This window comes from Lynx rufus, unplaced genomic scaffold (assembly GCF_022079265.1).
Source record: "Lynx rufus isolate CCGP_SWC_20201006 ecotype Redwood Valley unplaced genomic scaffold, mLynRuf1.p SCAF_4, whole genome shotgun sequence".
Classification (NCBI taxonomy): domain Eukaryota; kingdom Metazoa; phylum Chordata; class Mammalia; order Carnivora; family Felidae; genus Lynx; species Lynx rufus.
In genome coordinates this window covers 727,213-745,114 of record NW_025814856.1, presented here as the reverse complement: position 1 = coordinate 745,114, position 17,902 = coordinate 727,213, and the positions used below count along the sequence as shown (strand labels likewise).

Genomic DNA, 17,902 nt, shown 5'->3' with positions numbered 1-17,902 from the left:
AGAGGTCAGTTGCCCTAACGACCAGCTAGCCCCTCCCACCACCCCCCCTCTAACGTCTGAATTACGTCACTTCTCCCCACGCCCGTCTTGATAATTGACGCGCCTGCGCAGAATGAAAGCCAACGAGCACCGCCTCCTTCCGCGCAAGCGTCGCGGCCGGGGGCGGGGCCGGGTAGCGCTGCGGTGCGCAGGCGCAGCCGTCGGCGGGTCGGCGTTCGGCCGCCAGTGAGGTGAGTGGGGGGTGTTCGGTGCTGAGCCAGATGGGCTTAGGGTCCGCGGCTTGGAGCTCCCGGGGCTCAAAGGCCGGTAAAGAGAGCTGGGGCTGGGGCTGGGGTGGCCGCGGTCCGCTGGGTGCTGTGAGTGGGCGGCGCGAAGGGGAAACTGAGGCAGGGCGGCGTCGGGCAGGCCCTCGCCAGTCCTGGTCCGCCTCACCCGGACCCGAGGCCCGGCAAGTGCTGGTTCGAGGTGAAACTGCAAGTGAAAGTGCCCCGCAAGCAACGAAGGTGTCTTGTGCCCGGAAATACGGTCCCTTTGAATCAGGTATCCCGTTAGTGGGGCTCCGGTCGGTGTCCTGTCCCAGCGCCGCCACTCTCCACCTGGCTGACCTGGCCAGCCTCTTGGGTTCCCGGAGCCTCATTTTCCCCCTCTGTAAAACGGGTGTAGTCACGGTCCCTGTCTGATGTTTGTGGGTGGGGGCGGTGGTCCTCGGGAAGATTGAAGCCACAGGGACCGGCGCAAAGCGAGAGCTCAGTGGGGTCAGCAGGTGTTAGGGGCTTCTGTATGTTGACCTAAAGGCGGGAAGAGTCAGCCCCACCACCTCTCGCTGGCTGTGTGAGCTTGAGGAAGTCGTTTGCCTCTCCGAGCAGCGCTTTCCTTCTAGAATAGGGGCCGTAGGAGAATGCGCTTCTTAGGGTCGCTCTGAGGTTAAGTAAACAGAACATTCTGTGACCAGGCTCCTGCTGCTTGTTAAGAGCATACTGGAGAACCGCTAGGTTTCTTATTAGGTGTCAGAAAACGTGTGCGCAGCCCGCATCCTTCAGGCTGCAGGATCTTCCCGTGCCCTTTAGTTTTCCATCTCTGATTATTCTGACTGCTTTTCCTCTCCCCAGACCGGTGGTTCTGTCACCCTGGGGGACACAGGGCGGTGTCTGGGGGACATTTGTTGTCACGACTGGGTGTGATCTTGGCGCCGAGTGGGTGGGGCCAGGGTGATGCTCAACACCCTTCGGTGCCTAGGACGGTCCATGAACGGTCCACAGTGTCCTCAGTGCAGAAGTTAAGCCCTGCTCCAGACCAGTGAGTCTTCACCAGCATGAGCTGTGTACGTGGGGTTGGTGAGATGAACCCCAAGATATCCTGGTGCACGTTTTGTGGGGAGAGGAGGCTCTGGAGTCAGACTGCTGGGTTCAAAGGTCCGGGTTTGTGTCTTAGCTGGGTGACCTTGAGTGGCACCCCCATCTTTCTAGTGTCCGTGTTTTTTTCTGTAAAATGGGGACGGGGTAGACAAGCCAAGGTCTCAGCAAACTGTGATTAGGGGGCCAGACCCAGCTGCAGCTTGTTTTCCTGAACGAAGCCACGCCTCCACCGCAGACCCCTTAACCGTGGCTGCTGTTGCACAAGAGGAAAGTTGAGAAGCTTTCTTGGGAAGCTTACTTGGGCCCTTTTCAGAAAATGATCACCTATCCCCTCCATAAGCCATTGTGTGAACTGCACTTAGCTCGGGCCTGGAAGGTGCTCAACACTCCAAGGATTTTGCCTGAGGCTTGTAATTTGGTCTTATTGGAAGGGTGAGCCAGCTCCAAAGATAGGGTTATAAGCTCCGCCTCAGATGGAGAGCTGTGGTCTTAACTTGGATCCTACATTTTTATTTTATTTTTTTTTTGCCAAGAGCCAGCACTGGCCCCTGTGGGAAATACTCAGGAAGAGGGTTGAAGGAATAAAGGGAATTTTAGTAGGGAGGCAAGACCCAAGGTTTGTTGTCTCTTCTGCTCTTCCCAAAGAACTTGGTCAGGTGGCTCTGAATTTGACAGGGATCTAACATTTTCCCGAGACTGTATGGATCAAACACTGCTCAGTGCTGGGGTTCAAAGGGAAGGTGTCTGTCCAGTGGCTCATAGTCGGGGCAAGGGCAGGGGACAGATGACAGACCAAGGAGTTTCAAAGCCCACTAAGCCAGTGATAAGACTGGTACTTGGACTTTGCCAGAAAAAGAGGGCGTCTAGCTCTGAGGCAGCAACCTTGCGGCTCGGTATTGAAGGGAGTTAGAGTTTCCAGATGGGTTGGAGCAGTTGTGTTTGAGTGGAGCCCCTGAGGGTTTGGCAGAGGGCCTCACGCGCACACGCATGACATTTCGGGGGGCTTTTGACGGTTTTAAAGCGTACAGGGCATTCTGGTGGCATTTTAGAAGAACACCGGGCTGCGGCGAGGGTCGTGGGCTCAAGCCTTGAGTTGGCCCTGCTCGGACACTGGAGGTGTGCTAGGTTGAGACACAGGAGTAGAGCACTGACTTTGCACACTGCTGTTTGTGAGCAGGGCTCTGGCTTCAGGATGGAGGCAGAAGCCCTCGGCAGCGGCAGCGGGCGGTTCAGCTCCCGGGGTGGGGGGAGGCCTCACTTTTTATTTTTTTTAACGTTTGTTTATTTTTGAGAGACGGAGCATGAGCGGGGGAGGGGCAGAGAGGGAGACACAGACGAAGAGGCTCCAGGCTCTGAGCTGTCGGCACAGAGCCCGACGTGACCCTCGAACCCTTGAACCCTCTAACCGCGAGATCATGACCTGAGCTGAAGTTGCACACTTAACTGACTGAGCCACCCAGGCGCACCAAGGGCTTGCTCATTTTAGCGAGGCATGCCGTTTTTTCCCCTTTCACCAGTTCTAGGCTCGGAAATAAAAGGAACAGAGGCTGATTTTTTCGTTGTTTAATGATGAAATGAAAAGGTGGACCGAGAGCCGGAAGGACTGTGAGGACCACCAGCGGGGCTGGCCCCAGGACCCTGCCACACCCTGGGACTCTGTCCGTCCACCCTCACCAGGCTCACCCGAACTGGGCCCTCCGTGGTGCTTCCTGAGAGCTCATAAAGCACTCACTGTTCAGAGAGCGGGCTGCTTTTGAGAATTTTGTCCAGTGGCCAAAACCCTACAAGTCGTGATTGTTCCGGGTGCCTGGTAGGAGTCGAGGGAAAGTGCTGTCCTTGTGTTTTGCTGGGCCTCACTTTGTGGCGAGCAGAAGGCTCATTCGTCCCAAAACCCCTGCGTGGAAGTGAGATTTGCAAACTGTCTCGCAAAGAAGCGACAGTTTCGTGGACCACCTGTGTCAGAGGCCCTGTGGGTCCTTGTCGCACCTTGGGGAAGTAGTCCTCGGTAGCAGACCCATGCTCCCTCTGCTGCAGGCCTGAAACCCAAAATGTTGCGCAAGCAGGTTTTCAGAAAGTGTGCAGCAAAGTCATTTGGCCAGAAAAGTCTGACTTGTACTGACTTAGAGTCTTCCAGTGACTTTCACTGGGGGGTTTGGCCATGTCTGGGGACATCTGTGGTTGTTACCACTGTGGAAGGAGGTGCTCCTGGCATCGAGGGGGATGGGGCCAGGGATGCTACTGAACCCCCACCGTGTTCAGGACATCCCCATGGAGAGCGACCTGCTCCTAAGGTCAGCAGTGCTGAGCGGGAGAGACCCTGCATTGATTATTTGGGAAAATACTGAGTCTAGTCCCTGCCCACCCTAGACACCAGAGTAAGTCCCCAGGGGTCAGTAAGTCCCCAGTAAGTCCCCAGGGGTCAGTCCCACCACAGCCGCCCTGGTGCCTGTGGGTCACCCTCCCTCCCTCCGCTGTTTGTGCGTATTTCTATATGTGCAGCATCCCAGGACCTCAGTAGTCAGATGCTTACAGAACACAGAGACTCCTGGGGGTGTCCCTTGGGGGGTGATTCTGCCCCCCGCCTCGGGGTACACTGGACAGAGACCAGGGATGCTGTTAAACTCTGCAGTGAACAGGACATCCCCCCGCCACACACACACACACACACACACACACACACACACACACACACACAGCAAAGAATGATCTTACCCCGGATAGCAATAGTGGAGAAAACCCGAGTTAGGTGTTTTTTTTTTCCACATTTATTTTTTGAGAGAGCACAAGTTGGGGAGGGGCAGAGAGTGGGGACAGGATCTGAAGCAGATTCTGTGCTGACAGCACACTCAGGAACCGCAAGATCAGGACCTGAGCCAGTCGTATGCTCAACCGACTGAGCCACCCACACGCCCCGTAGGTCAGAAGTTCTTGGAACAGCTGTTAAGGACATCTCCGTTACCCCATCTCATAGGAGAGGAAAGTGAGGGTATCGGCTGGGACAAAGCGGTCCTTAGCTTAGGAGTGGGGAAAGTGACCTGAAACTGGCATGGGGCAGAAGTGGCTGAGCCTGAGGCTGACTCCAGGCCCTTGTCCTCCCAGGCAAATCAGGCTCCCTGGCCTGTCATCCATACACCAGGCCCAGGGCAGGCTCCAGGGGGCGCTCTGACCTCTTGACGGTGAATCCCTTTGGAGGGGCCACCATTTGGGAGAAGATCAAGCGACAGACCTGGTGAAGCCCAGGAAGCAGGCAGTGAGAGCTTATCCTGGGGAGATCAGGCCAGAGTGCCTCAAATCCAGTGGGGACAAGAGATCCTCACATGCAAACGCCCTGAGGTTCCAAGGGCCAGGGGCACAGAAAGGAGGGTGACTTGGTCTTTTAGTTTTTTGAACCCTTGCCTCCATGAGCCTTGATAGTCTATACACAGCACCCCCCGCCCCCAGCTTCACCACTTGGTCCGGGGGGGCAGACTTCTGCTAAAGACCGGATTTCCTTCCTCAGTCTACTCTTTTTGTGTGTGTGATAACTTATTTTTGAGGGAGAGAGCTTGAGCGGGGGAGGGGCGGACAGAGAGAGGAGGACAGAAGCTCCAAAGCAGGGTCTGAGCTGACAGCAGCAGGCCCGACACGAACCGCGAGATCATGCCCTGAGCCAAAGTCAGATGCTCCACCGACTGAGCCGCCCAGGCGCCCCTATCTTTCAGCTATTGTAAATAATGCTGTCAAAACAAATACCTAAAATGAAAACATTTTGACGTTTTTGGCAGCGTGTGTCTGTTCTTTTTAGATCTGGCGGTCAGCAGACTGGTTTGCTCTCTGTGCCCTCTTAGCTGGGGAGCGTGACTCCCCTTTTGAGGCTTCCCCCGAGATGAGTGGGTTGTGGTGGTTGATCTCTGTGGGTCCCTCTGTGTCTCCTAAGGTCTTCAGGGCTGGGACTGGCTGTCTGTCCTACAGGCTCTGGCGGCCCATCCTGATCCCAGACCTTGCAGTTCTGGGGAGGCTCTTCAGGCAAAGGCACTTGCTGGGTAAAGGGTCATTGTGTCCAGAAATGGGAGTGGGTGGGGAGGAGGGAGGCGCTCATTACCAGCCTTAACTTTAATTCCCTCGCCAGTTTTATACAACAAGTGTTTTAAGTTTTTTCCTCACTTAAAATTGAGATATAACCCGTATACCTTAAAACAGCGGATTTTGGTAGATTCACACTGCTGTGGAACCATCAGCTTTTTCTAAGTCCAGAACGTTCCACCTCAAAAAGGAACTGTGTCCCCATCAGCCATCCCTCCCCAGCCCCCACGAACCCCCTTCCTGTCTATGGATGCGCCTGTTCTGGACGTTTCACACACGTGGAGTCACATCCTTGTGGCCTCTCGTGTCTGGTTCCCCTGCCTTTACGAACGAAGCAGCTGTTGATGGACGTAGGTTCCCGTGAACCGGAGACAGAGAGAGGTCTCTGAGGCCGGCCAGCGCCAGGGGTCTTGACGGCGCTTGCCCCGACCAGCCGTCTGCATATTCACATCATCTGAGTCTGATGCCAGCCAGTTTGTAGAGCCTGGGGCCTAATGACTGGCTCTTCCTGGTTCTGCGGGGCACAGAGGCATTTTGGGGAGACCAAGGTGCTTCATGCTGCGGGTTCTGGCTGCACGGGTGGACTTGAGCCGCCTCGGGCCGGCTGCTCCTTGTGGACCCCCAGCCCCCACCTGGTGCCCTTCTCAGTGGGAGCGACCATGGAGGTCATGGTCCAGAGGGAAGGAGATGGTGTTATGTACAGTGCTTGGCCCATCATAGGCCTCCAGGTGGCGGACCCCTCCCACCAGATCGTTCCACACCAGGGCTCTCCCCTGGGCACTGCTTATGCTGGAGCCAGAGAGCTCTCCCATCACGGGGACATCCTCGGTGCCAGGGGGCTAAACAGCATCCCAGGTCCTCACCACTCAACACCGGGACACCCCGTTGTGATGGCCACGGATTTCCCCAAACCTGGTCCACGGTCCCTGGGGCAGGGTCACTCCTGGCCTGGGAATCCAGCACATCGTGGAGGGACCAAGAAAAGGCTCTCTGGCTGCCAGGAAAGGGACCGGTGCCTCTGGGCCCTCCCCCTACCCCAGCCCATCCCCCCACTGCTCCCTGCCCCCCACAACACTTGTCCGACCCCCTCCTATCCCTCAGGGGTGTCAGGACTTGGAGAACCGTCAGTTTGTTTTGTCAGCCTGAATGGAAAAGCAGGTGGGACTGTGGTCCGCCTTGTGCTTAGCTCAAAACTCGGGGTTCATAGACCTGCAGGAGTAGTGCTGGCAGTCTGGCCCTCCACACCCCTGGGAGCCCCCGTGTGCCACTCCGTCTGTGAAAGGGTGGTGATGGTTAAGGCCACGTCACTTTCTTTACAGTAAGGAGGCAGGGTTGCCGGGGGGGCTCAGTTGTTCGAGCGTCCTGCTCTTGATTTTGGCTCAGGTCTTGATCTCATGGAATCGAGCTCCGAGTTGGGCTCTGTGCTCACAGCATGGAACCTGCTTGGGATACTCTCTTTCTCTGTCTGTCTCTGTCTTTCTCAAAAAATAAGCAAACCTGGGGGCGCCTGGGTGGCGCAGTCGGTTGGGCGTCCGACTTCAGCCAGGTCACGATCTCGCGGTCCGTGAGTTCGAGCCCCGCGTCGGGCTCTGGGCTGATGGCTCAGAGCCTGGAGCCTGTTTCCGATTCTGTGTCTCCCTCTCTCTCTGCCCCTCCCCCGTTCATGCTCTGTCTCTCTCTGTCCCAAAAATAAATAAACGTTGAAAAAAAAAATTAAAAAAAAAAAATAAGCAAACCTGAAAAAAAACTTAGAATGAGGAGGCAGGAGGCTGGAGCAATCCTCTGCCCATGAAAGCCCCAGCATCTCATCCGTGAAATGGGGGTCATAACCATTTCCCCTCACTTGTCATTCAGATTAAATTGTTTCGTGTGCCTGAAGCGGCTTCCGCAGGGCCAGGCCTGGTGAGCCAGGGCCCAGCAGTCCAGGGGCGTAGAGCACCAGGCACCCCAGGCACAGAGGGGAGGGGCACTGCCCGCATTCCCTCTGCTTCGGTCCACAGATCCCGAGAACCCCTGGGCGTTGTCTCTTCCTGTCACAAGATGGATAACAAGAAGCGCCTGGCCTACGCCATTATCCGGTTCCTGCATGACCAGCTGCGGCACGGGGGGCTCTCGTCCGACGCCCAGGAGAGCTTGGAAGGTACGTGCGGGCCACTGCCCTCCCTCCTTCCCGCCATGCAGACCCTAGTCTCCCGCAGGTATTCTCGCCACTACCCATCTTTCATTGAGGTGCGGTTCCAGAATGTTCTCCACCACTACCGCATGTGTGTGACTCCAGTGATCAGAGAAAGGCTGTCTTGAAAGAGGGGGTAGGGCACCCACGGTGCCTGGAAGCCACGTGGGGCTGAGGGTGAGGAGGCCATCTGACCCCCAAAGTCACAAAGTCGGGATTGTGTTCAGAAGAAAACACCTCTGTTCTCCCTCACAGTTGCGATCCAGTGCCTGGAGACTGCTTTTGGGGTGACCGTGGAGGACAGCGACCTCGCTCTCCCTCAGACTCTTCCGGAAATATTTGAAGCAGCCGCCGCGGGCAGGGTGAGCCTCTGGGCTTCCCAGAACAACAGTAACAAGTGCCGGTCCCAGGCCTGTGGGCAGGGCAGATGGGGGCGCGGCCCGGCCACCTGGCCCAAGGCGTCTCCCTCGGAGCTCAGCTGCCCTCTCAGGCGGCCTGAGCAGGAGGGCGGCCAGAGGTGAGGGGCTGGGAGGAGGAAGACGGCAGGGCCGCCCGTTAGACAGCTCATCCCTGCCTTGGACCCAGGAGGCGCCGCAGGACCTGAGGAGCCCTGAGCGAACTCCGCCTTCAGAGGAGGACTCGGCGGAGGCAGAGCGCCTCAAAACTGAAGGTGAGAGACAAGGCGGGCCGGTCCCCAGGGTGTGGCAGCCGGGGGGCTTGCTGTCACGCAGCACCACGGCACATGGGCTTGGGGGCCGCAGAACGCGCGGATGTGAGGATGTGCACAGGGTGGAGCCCCCGACGCGGCTGGTGGGGGCGTAAGCGGGCCGTCGCCGTGGAAGGCGTTCTGACAGTATGCGGTCACCCGATGGCGTGGTGTGTGGCCCGGCCTCTCCCCTCCCGGGCAGAGCCGTGTGCCCAGGAAAAATGCAGGCGCGTATCCACAGCAGCAAAAAGGGAGAACAGCCCATATGTCCACAGACCAGTAAAAGGGATAAACAAAACGTGACACATCCATAGTCAGGAACATCACTCGGCCGCCAGCAGGAGCGAGGCGCCCACACCCGCCGCCCGGCAGATGGACCCTGAACACACGACGCTCAGGGAGGGAACCAGACACGAGAGGCCACACAGGGTGTGAGTCCACGTGTGTGAAACGTCCAGAACAGGCTCATCCGTGGACAGGAGGGGGGTTTGTGGGTGCTGGGGGAGGAGAGCGGGCGATGGCTGATGGGGATGGGGCTTTCTTTAGGGGAGAGGGAATGTTCTGGAAGTGACTACAGTGATGGACAACTGAATATTTTAAAAACCACCGAGCTGCACACTTTGAAAATGTGAGTTTTATGTTATGTGAGTTACATCTCATTAAACTTGGCTGTTTCTGAGGGGAGAAGCAGAAGTGAGGGTGTCGGAGACTTGTCTCCAGATGTCACAAGCAGCGACAGTTGTCCTCACTGGGTGCTGGCTTGGGCCACGAGCCCCGAGATGCCGGACGCAGCCGCCCCCTTCTCCCCTGCCACCGCCCTGAGCGACTGAGCGCTGCGTCCCGCCCGAGGCTCTCCTCACGCCTTCCCACAGACGCCCGGGAGAGCGGAGCCTGCGTGTCAGAGCCCTCGGGTCTCGTGTGAACAGCGGGGGTCACCAGTTTTCCTTTGTTTTTAGGAAACGAGCAGATGAAAGGAGAAAACTTTGAAGCTGCCGTGCACTTCTACGGGAAAGCCATCGAGCTGAACCCCGCCAACGCCGTCTATTTCTGTAACAGGTACCAGCCGGGGCTCACGCGGGGCGGGGACTCACGTGGGGCCTGGGCAGGCAGGTCGCGTGTCCCCAGGAGACCAGGAGAGGTGTCCGAACAGTCCCCTAGGGGTTGTTACACCGCAGCCCCTGAGAAGCAGTCAGTGGCAGGTGGCCAGGAATGTGTCAGTAAGCGTTGACAGCGGCCTTAAAATTAGGGAGCACCATCCTCCACGCGGGTGTCGCGACGAGAAATAAGCTAACACTTGGGTGGCGTTTCATTCCTGTGTTCACATCAGCATCGTCGCCAACTGTGAAGAGTTGCATCTGGCTTGTACTTTAAATTTTTTAATGTTTAGTGATTTTGAGAGAGAGAGAGAGACAAAACGTACGCGGGGGGGGGGGTGGGCAGAGAGAGAGAATCCCGAGCAGGTTCCGTGCTGTCAGCGCAGCCAACCGTGAGATCGTGACCTGAGGCGAAACCAGGAGTAGGATGCTTAACCGACTGAGCCCCCCAGGCACCCCTGGCTCGTGCTTCTGAAGGGAACGCCGTATCACCCCAGCCTCCCAGTAGGGACTTTGTTGCTCACGAGTGGTTCTTGGTGACGAGAGGGACTGGATGGGACGTGGGACAGAATCGCACGTTCGTGTGAAAGGCACAGGAACCAGCGGAGAACAGAGACTGGAGGGGGCACCAGACGTCATCCACGTGGTCTCCAGGGTGAAACTGCTTTAGCTTTAATGTCTTTCTCTTTTGGGGGCGATCACACAAACGGGTGGACAGAAAAGGTAGGCGCGTCGTACAGAGTCCTGTACCCCGCTTCTGCCAGCGTAGCCGCTCCGTGCTTTCTAGCTGATGTCTTTCTGTACTTCAGAAACTGGGGGAAGCGTGAAGGGGAATATTAAAAAACTCCCAGTGAGAAAAACTATCAAATGCAGCAAGTCGAGAGCGTGGACAGGGGTCTCGTGGCGGATCAGTTATTTCCTAGTAGGTTCTCCCTGACGCAGAACAGGCGCCAGCCCTCCAACAGTGGCGCCGCCCCATGCGGGGCAGGGTTGGGCCGATCTGTTCTGCCTCCTCCAGCCTCGGTTTCCCCGGGAGGCTGCCGCAGCCCCGGCACAGCTGCTCCGCAGGCAGAAGCCTCGGCAGCCCCACGTCCGCCCCGCCTGACAGACGGGGAAGCTGAGGCCCCTCTGTGGCAGCGAGCCAGGCACACGACCCCTGACCTGCGCTTTGTCTCCCCAGAGCGGCGGCCTATAGCAAACTGGGGAACTACGCAGGGGCCGTGCAGGACTGTGAGCGAGCCATCTGCATAGACCCATCTTACAGCAAAGCCTACGGCCGGATGGGGTGAGTGCGCCCGTACGGGGTGAGTGCGCCCGTACGGTGTGTGGTGTCTGTCTTCCCAGACCCCTCCTCTGTGTCCCGCGCTTCCTCCTCTTCCCATCACCCCTGCAGTTTGCTTCAGTCCTGACTCTGCCCAGACCAAGTGTCACACCCCACAGGGTCAGGACTCGGCCCCACTCACGTCTGGGCCTTCCATACTTCTGATCCGCCCGCTGTCTGGGCTCCTGCCACTCTCGCTCTCGTGCCTCCGTGGTTTGCGAGAGCAGGTCGCAGGACTTGGGAGCACGCCCGTGCTTCCTGCTTGATCGAGGGACACGGGTGAACAGCCAGACGAAGAGGTCCACAGGGCAGGGTGCAGGGGATCCCCCTGGAGTGGGGTGGCCTCCCTCGCAGCATGTGGTTACCTTCACCAGCGGGGATCTTCTCCAGATCTCATTGTTGAAGAGTTTTATAGCCTCTCCAGCCTTCTCCCTCCTAGAAGTTTGGGGGCCATGAGATTCCCCCCAACTCAGATCTGAAATTTGGTCTTCCTGGCCACCAGCCCCACCCTGAGTCACATCATTGGCATAAACTCAGATGGGGTTCAAGGGGCTCGTTACAAAGAACAGGAGACGCCTATGACTTAGGAAGTTTAGGGTTTTAAGAGCTCTGTGCCAGGAACAGAGGCCACATCTGACCACCCTGCCCTCTGGCCTCCTGCTTCGGGCCTTCAAGCTCTTTGTGTGGGTCGCTCTGGGGCACCAGTCCTTGTGCCTTTGATTTTCATATGCCTGTACTCTCGGCCCCATTGGCCCTCGCATGCCATTCCCACCGGACGCTGGCCACAGCGACACTGGAGCGGTTTGGGGTGTCGGGCAGCCTCCCAGGCCCTCCCCCACATCGCGGTGCCTCTCCCCCAGCCTCGCGCTCTCCAGTTTGAACAAGCACACCGAGGCAGTGGCCTATTACAAGAAGGCCTTGGAGCTGGACCCCGACAACGAGACCTACAAGTCGAACCTCAAGATAGCCGAGCTGAAGTTGAGGGAGACGCCAAGTCCCGTGAGTGGCCCCGGGGAAGAGAGGGCCCTGGCGGGCAGGCCAGGTAGACACTCAGGGCTGGCGGCCTAATCCAGTCCGGCAGGAGACAAAGACACAGAAATGCCTGTCACAGAGGAAAAAGTTTATCCCCGCAGGCCCTGGAAACGGGAGGCAGGGCCACACACAGGAGCTCCAGGGTCGGCCAGGAGGCCAGTGCCCCTGTGGTGGTTTCCGGGGGAGGAGCAGGGAGGCAGGGGATGCAGGCTTAGGATCAGCTGGGCGAGCAATTCTAGCAGAGTCCGGGGTATGGGGGCCAGCCCTGGTGGCCGAATGCCAGGCCCTGGGGAATGGCTGACTGGCTCGTGCACTAAAGGTGGCCCGCATGTGACTGTTCACTCTCTCTGGGAATTGCTCACCCTGAGGGACCGTCCTCCAGGGTTCACGGGGGCCCAAGACATCAGAACGCTAGAACGTGAGGACGGCGCTCTTGTAAATGTTCATAACTGGTTTGTGCCTTTCACAAAGTGCTCTCTGGCCTCGAGGCCTGGCTGCTTGGTTGGTGGGATGTCTGAGCCGTATGCCTCTTAGAATTTGGACAGGCCCCGCGTGGGGTGTTGTGTCTCAGTTCTTGGTTCCTGGGGGCGGGGCCAGCCACCGTGGTCCTGTGACCACTCACCAGGGCTTTTCTCCCCACAGACAGGAGGTGTCGGCAGCTTTGACATTGCTGGCCTGCTGAACAACCCAAGTTTCATGAGCATGGTAATCCGCACCCCCCCCTCTCTCCTGGGTTCCGGTTCCTCTGGGGGCCATGACCTGGGCGCTGGGGGCTGAGCAGCATCTCCAGCTCCACCCCTTGATGCCAGGAGCCCCCCAGCGTGACAGACACAGATGTCCCCAGACACCACCCTTGTCGCTAGGGCAGCATCGCCCCCAGTGAAACCCCCTCAGTATGGAGCACAAAGGACAGACTGGGTCCTGCCTCTCGTGGTCGCATGACCCAGGAAAACAGCATCCCTCTCTCCAGCTCGGTTTCCACCTCACACTGTGGAGACCCTGGTAGCCACACAGCTGCACCTGCTCCTCGGAGGAGGAGACACCGAGGAGCCCGGGATGCCACCAAGGTGGAGGTCCCACCTTCCCATGCCAGAGACTTGAGTCCCGAAGCACCTGTTCTGTGCAGGGCTGTCCTTTGAAGGCCAGCACCCGCCTGTGTCCTTGGGGCTGGTCCCACACATGCAAGTTCTTTCACAGTGGCCACAGGGCCCAGGGTTCCCAAGTGTCCAGAAGAGGGAAATCCCGCGCCTTCCGGCCGTCAGAAGCATCCCCACTACAGCAGGAGGCGGCCAGCCAGGCATGGTGATGGGCCGGGCATCACTTTGTATTTTTGTTGGCACACGGCCACACCCGTGCAGTGACGGCGACACGGCTGTCTGGTTGGGGCAGGGATGGGCCCATAAGGCCAAGAACCTTGACTCTGGCCCTTCACAGAATTTAGCCAGCCCTCCTGAGCCATGTCAGGAAGACCCCGCTTTAGCTGCCCACTCAGCCGCGTCCTGAAGTCGGTCCTAGGGAGAGAACCCTCGGGGAGTTAAGTTTAAATGCAGGCATGCAGGGTAGTGATAGTAACCGAGGAAACAAAAGAGGCCAACTGTGCCGACAGATCCGTTGGCCGGAAAAACGGATCTGGATACATCCACACAGCGAAGAGTAAGCAGCCAGTAGGAGATGACGAGGTGCCTGGGAGTCTTTTTAAAGACAAGTCTTACGCGGGATGGAAGCGCGTCAGGAAGGCCGAGCGCCCTTGGGAAGCATGTGCGCAGGAGCCCCTGGGCGCCCGCTGTGTCTGATCATGTGTTCCTTTCTGCAGGCGTCAAACCTGATGAACAACCCCCAAGTTCAGCAGCTGTAAGTGACAGCCGTGTGCCTTTGACCCTCTTGTGGTTACATTTTCCATTGTGACAAGACACACGTGACTTAAAACCTGCCTGTTGTAACTGTTTCAAGGTTTACAACGCAGAGGCATTAAGCATATGCAACGTGTTGTACAGCCATCACCGCTGATTAATTTCAGGACATTCCATTATCCCAAAAAGAGTCCTTGTCCCCATGATAGGCATTTTAAACCCCCTCCCCCCCGCGGTCCCTGGCCCCCACAAACCCCCTTCCCATCCGTGGACGAGCCTGTTCCGGACGTTTCACACACGTGGACTCACACCCCGTGTGGCCTCTCGTGTCTGGTTCCCTCCCTGAGCGTCGTGTGTGAGTGCCTGTGTTCAGTTCTTCTGGGCCAACACCCAGGAGTAGACTTGCTGTGTCATGTGGTGATTCTGTGTCACTTAAGAATTGCCGGACTGTGGTTAAATCTTAAAGCAAAATTTCTGAAGGCAGCACTGCTAACATTGGGGCAGTCACTCGGGGAGGGGGGGTGTGTGTACCAGGTGCCGTGGGGGCTAAACAGCACGCCTGGTCAGCCCCCACCCCTCGCTGCCAGGAGCCCCCCAGTCGTGAGGACCACAGATGTCCCCAAACATGGTCCTGTGTCCCCTGGGGCAGAATTGTCCCCCTGGTTGAGGACCACTGTCTTTAAGCCAGAAACCAGGAGTGTTCCCGAGTGAGCCGGTGGCGTTCACAGCAGCCGCTGTCGGAGGACGGGCGGGCTGGGCAGCTCTGGGCCCCGAGGGGCCGCCAGGTGGCGGCAGAGAGCAGCTCGTGTTGTGGAGGAGCAGGACCCAGCGGGAACAGGCAGGCCAGGCTGTCTGTGCACATCGTGGGCTCTCTCCTTGCAGCATGTCCGGGATGATTTCGGGCGGCCACAACCCCCTGGGGACTCCTGGCACCAGCCCCTCACAGAATGACCTGGCCAGTCTCATCCAGGCGTGAGTAGACGTGCCTGGTGGGACTCTGGGGTGGTGGGGGCCCGCCCTCGAGAATAAAAGCACAAGTGCTGTGCCCCTGGGTGCTCGATAAGACCCCGCTACTGGGACCCAGTGAGTAGCCGCACTGCCTGTGGGGGCACGCGCCTAGGAAGTGGCCGGGAGGGTGCCCCGGGGCCACCAGCTGAGCCCGGGCACACCCCTCCTGCAGCGGCCAGCAGTTCGCCCAGCAGATGCAGCAGCAGAATCCAGAGTTGATAGAACAGCTCCGAAGTCAGATCCGAAGTCGGACCCCCAGTGCCAGCAACGATGACCAGCAGGAGTGATGGCCCACGTGAGTCCACTGTGGCCGTGAGGGGTGAGAGCCTTTGTTTGACGACCCGGGTGCACGAGGTTGGGGGTGGTGTCTGGGGCCATCGGGCCCCTTTCCGAGGTATTTCTGCTCGAATCCTGTCTCTCCCTCCCAGTTCCCTTCTGTGGGTGGGTTTTATACAGAGAGGGGCTGAAAGCCCACCACTCCCGGACAGGGCTGCTGCCCGAGGGCCTGCAGAGAGTGGGCGGCCACCACGATGGCCAGGGAGGTCTCCAGGGGTGGGATGACAGGCCAGCCTGGCCCCTTGCTTCCCGTGCTCCCCTGGGCTTGTGTGCGTGTGTGTCTGTGGTGAGTGGCTGTTAATGAGGGACAGCTGGAAAACAAATGGGGTGTCCCGGAGGGCTCCTGGCCGCCTTGGCTGGCTCCGGGGCCACCCTAGGGGCCCTTGGCCTCAACCTGTGTCCACTAGCCTTGCCTCCTGGCATAGTGGGCTTCCGCCCAGAGGCCTGGGCATTTCTATCATCCCATTTCTCCTTTAACCGTGATTTTTCTATTAAAAGAATTTGAAGGACGGGGGCGCCTGGCTGGCTCAGTCGCAGAGTGTGCAACTCTTAATCTCAGGATCGGGAGCTCCAGCCCCGTGCTGGGTATAGAAGTTATTAAAAAAATAAGCAAAAAAACAGTTTTAAGGATTTTAAAAAAAATATTAAGCAGGAATAACAACTTTGATCTGTCCTCCCACGACACCTAACGTTAGTTATTTGGGCACTTTTTTCCAGTTTTTTTGGAGTTTTTTTTTTAGCACTCTTAAAAAATAGAACGAAACATAGTTAAGATCAATTTTGCGTTTGTTGTATGTCGTAAGCTCATCTGCACAACACCTCTGCCAATGTTTCCCTGTCTGTGGCCTCAGAACCTACAGCGCAGTTCTGTGTCTGTGCTGACGTGGTGCTGCCTCCCCCCACCCCATTGAACATGGCCGTGGGGCCACGGAACCACAGAGATTTAGGCTGAAGCGTCACAGGGCTGGTGCCGCCTGGGCCGCAGCTGTCCCCTCCCCCATCCCCGAAGTCTGGCCTCGTGCCCACACACCCTGACCGGGCCCTCGTGTCCTCTCCCCACAGCCCTCCCAGCATCGCCAGCTCCTTCCCACCGACTGGAAGCCTTCTCGCATTTTGCCGTCTTCTCCCCTTGGACTGCCCAAGAGAGAAAAAGAAAAAGAAATTGGACCTGCATGTTAAGATGGATTTTTATTATTTTTATTTTGCCCTTCATCCTTCCTTCCCTGTTTGTAGTCTCCCATGGCCCCCAGACCCCTCTCGAAACAGAGCCAGCAAGCTGTGAATGCAGACCAGCTCCCAGAAAACCCAGTCACTAAAGTATTTTTTAGACTGTTCCAGGGCGGGGGTCGTTCTCGAGCCCCTGTCCAGGAAGCAGCCAGTTTTATGTCAAGCCACGTCAGGGACACCCGTGGCTCTCAGAGCCCCGTTTTGCAGCCCCCGCGGTCTGTCTTCAGAGGCCTCCGCAGCCCGGTGAGAAGACACTTCTGAGTCGACCTTGGCCTCCCCAGCCGCGCCCTGCTCGGATGAGCTCACTGCCAGCCGCGGTCTGGGCGCCAGTGTCTGCCCTGCCCCTCGGACTGCGGGTTTTCGCGTGAGGAGCTCTTCAGATGCATTTTCCTCGATGACAATTTCCGTTGCCTCGCGCCCCAGCGGGAGCAGGGGTGGGACCGTCCTGGGGCGCACAGGACCAGGTACCGGGACTTCCGATCGAGCATTTTGATGGACACGCATCTCATCTCCTCTGACCCTTTCATCCCAGTACTCGTGGCCGACAGACCCCAGGGGGCAGATCATGACCTTCCAGCCCGTCCCCGGCTGGGTGTCCCAGCCCCACTGCCCTTCTGCCCACAGGTGACCCTGCTGGCCGGCATGTCTAGGTTCTTGGCAGGTTCTGTCCTGTTCAGGGCTGGGGGCTGGCGGGGGGCCCTGGTGCCACCAGAGCTGCTTCCAGGGTGGGCAACCTGCCCAGGACACGAGGCCACCTCAGACATCCCCATGGCCTCTGCTGGGGGCGGCGGGTGGGGGTTGGGGGGCAGGTCCACTGGCCCCGCTGTACCAGCAGCGACGTGGACAACTGGATCGTTCGAGGTTCCCTGGTGTCGTCGGCTGTCTGCGAGCAGACCCAGTACCGTGTGTGTCGTAGGTAACTAGTAGGAAGACGGGCCACTGCCAGCCACCGCGGTCCGTCCTGCGTCTGGCAAGATGTGTCCTAACTCTCGAGTGCTAGCCATGGTGACAAGCATAACGTGTGGGGAATAAATAGACGTCGTGACCTCTGCTCAGCTCTGCATTGACCTCTGGCGCCACCCTAACCCTCTTGCCCCCAGTTTCTAGAAGCCCCCAGCCTGGAGTTCCTACCTCTGGCACATGCTGGGTGTGAATCTGGTCAATGCCTGGTGTGACGAGGCTGGAAGCAGTTTCTGTGTCCGAGATCACAGACGATTCCAGAAACAGTGAATCTCGGCTGGTTCTGTATTTTCTCTCCCTTGTTTTCATCTCCCATAACCCTCCCCTGAGGGGCCAGCCTGGACTCCTGGCCTCTCAAGAGCAGGGAGACTATTCCGTGTTCCTTCTCTAGTGTGTTCTGAGAGTCCACCCATTCTCCCTTGGGTAATCTCCGGGGCCTCCCTTTATAACTGCTGCAGGCAAGGGAAGTTGTCCCTCCAGCGGCTTGTCCTGGCCCCCACCCCAGTGCTCTGTGTCAGCAGGGACTTCCTGGGGACCCCACTCTACAGGCGACCTGCTCCATCCATGGGTGGAGAGACCCAGTTTCCAGGTTTGCGGCTGCCCTGGGGAGCACCCCTCTCGTGAGCACGAGGTTAGCACGCATCTCCGAGGGCACGTGAGGCTCCTCTGGGCTCACCCGGGCGGCCCTGCCCTGGGGATACCGGTCTGCGTCAGGATGGCTGTGGCCGTGGCAACCACACTCCTGGTATGGAGCAGGTGGGGCCGGGGATGCTGCTTC

The 17,902-nt window shown here is 58.2% G+C and overlaps 1 protein-coding gene across 2 annotated transcripts; it reads left to right on the top strand.

The window, feature by feature from the left end:
• Positions 1–152: 152 nt before the first annotated feature.
• Positions 153–17,219, top strand: SGTA (small glutamine rich tetratricopeptide repeat co-chaperone alpha). 2 transcript variants are annotated; one of them, XM_047095926.1, is made up of 12 exons: positions 153–230; positions 7,418–7,557; positions 7,846–7,952; positions 8,176–8,260; positions 9,253–9,352; positions 10,571–10,675; positions 11,572–11,710; positions 12,386–12,448; positions 13,557–13,594; positions 14,476–14,565; positions 14,774–14,896; positions 16,000–17,219. In XM_047095926.1, the coding sequence occupies exons 2-11, from the start codon at positions 7,458–7,460 to the stop codon at positions 14,886–14,888; spliced, it is 942 nt and encodes a 313-aa protein (XP_046951882.1). In that variant the 5' UTR covers positions 153–230; positions 7,418–7,457; the 3' UTR covers positions 14,889–14,896; positions 16,000–17,219. The 2 variants fall into 2 exon arrangements, with proteins under 2 accessions (XP_046951882.1, XP_046951881.1); XM_047095925.1 differs by having other exon boundaries at positions 14,774–14,920.
• The last annotated feature ends 683 nt before the right edge of the window (positions 17,220–17,902 follow it).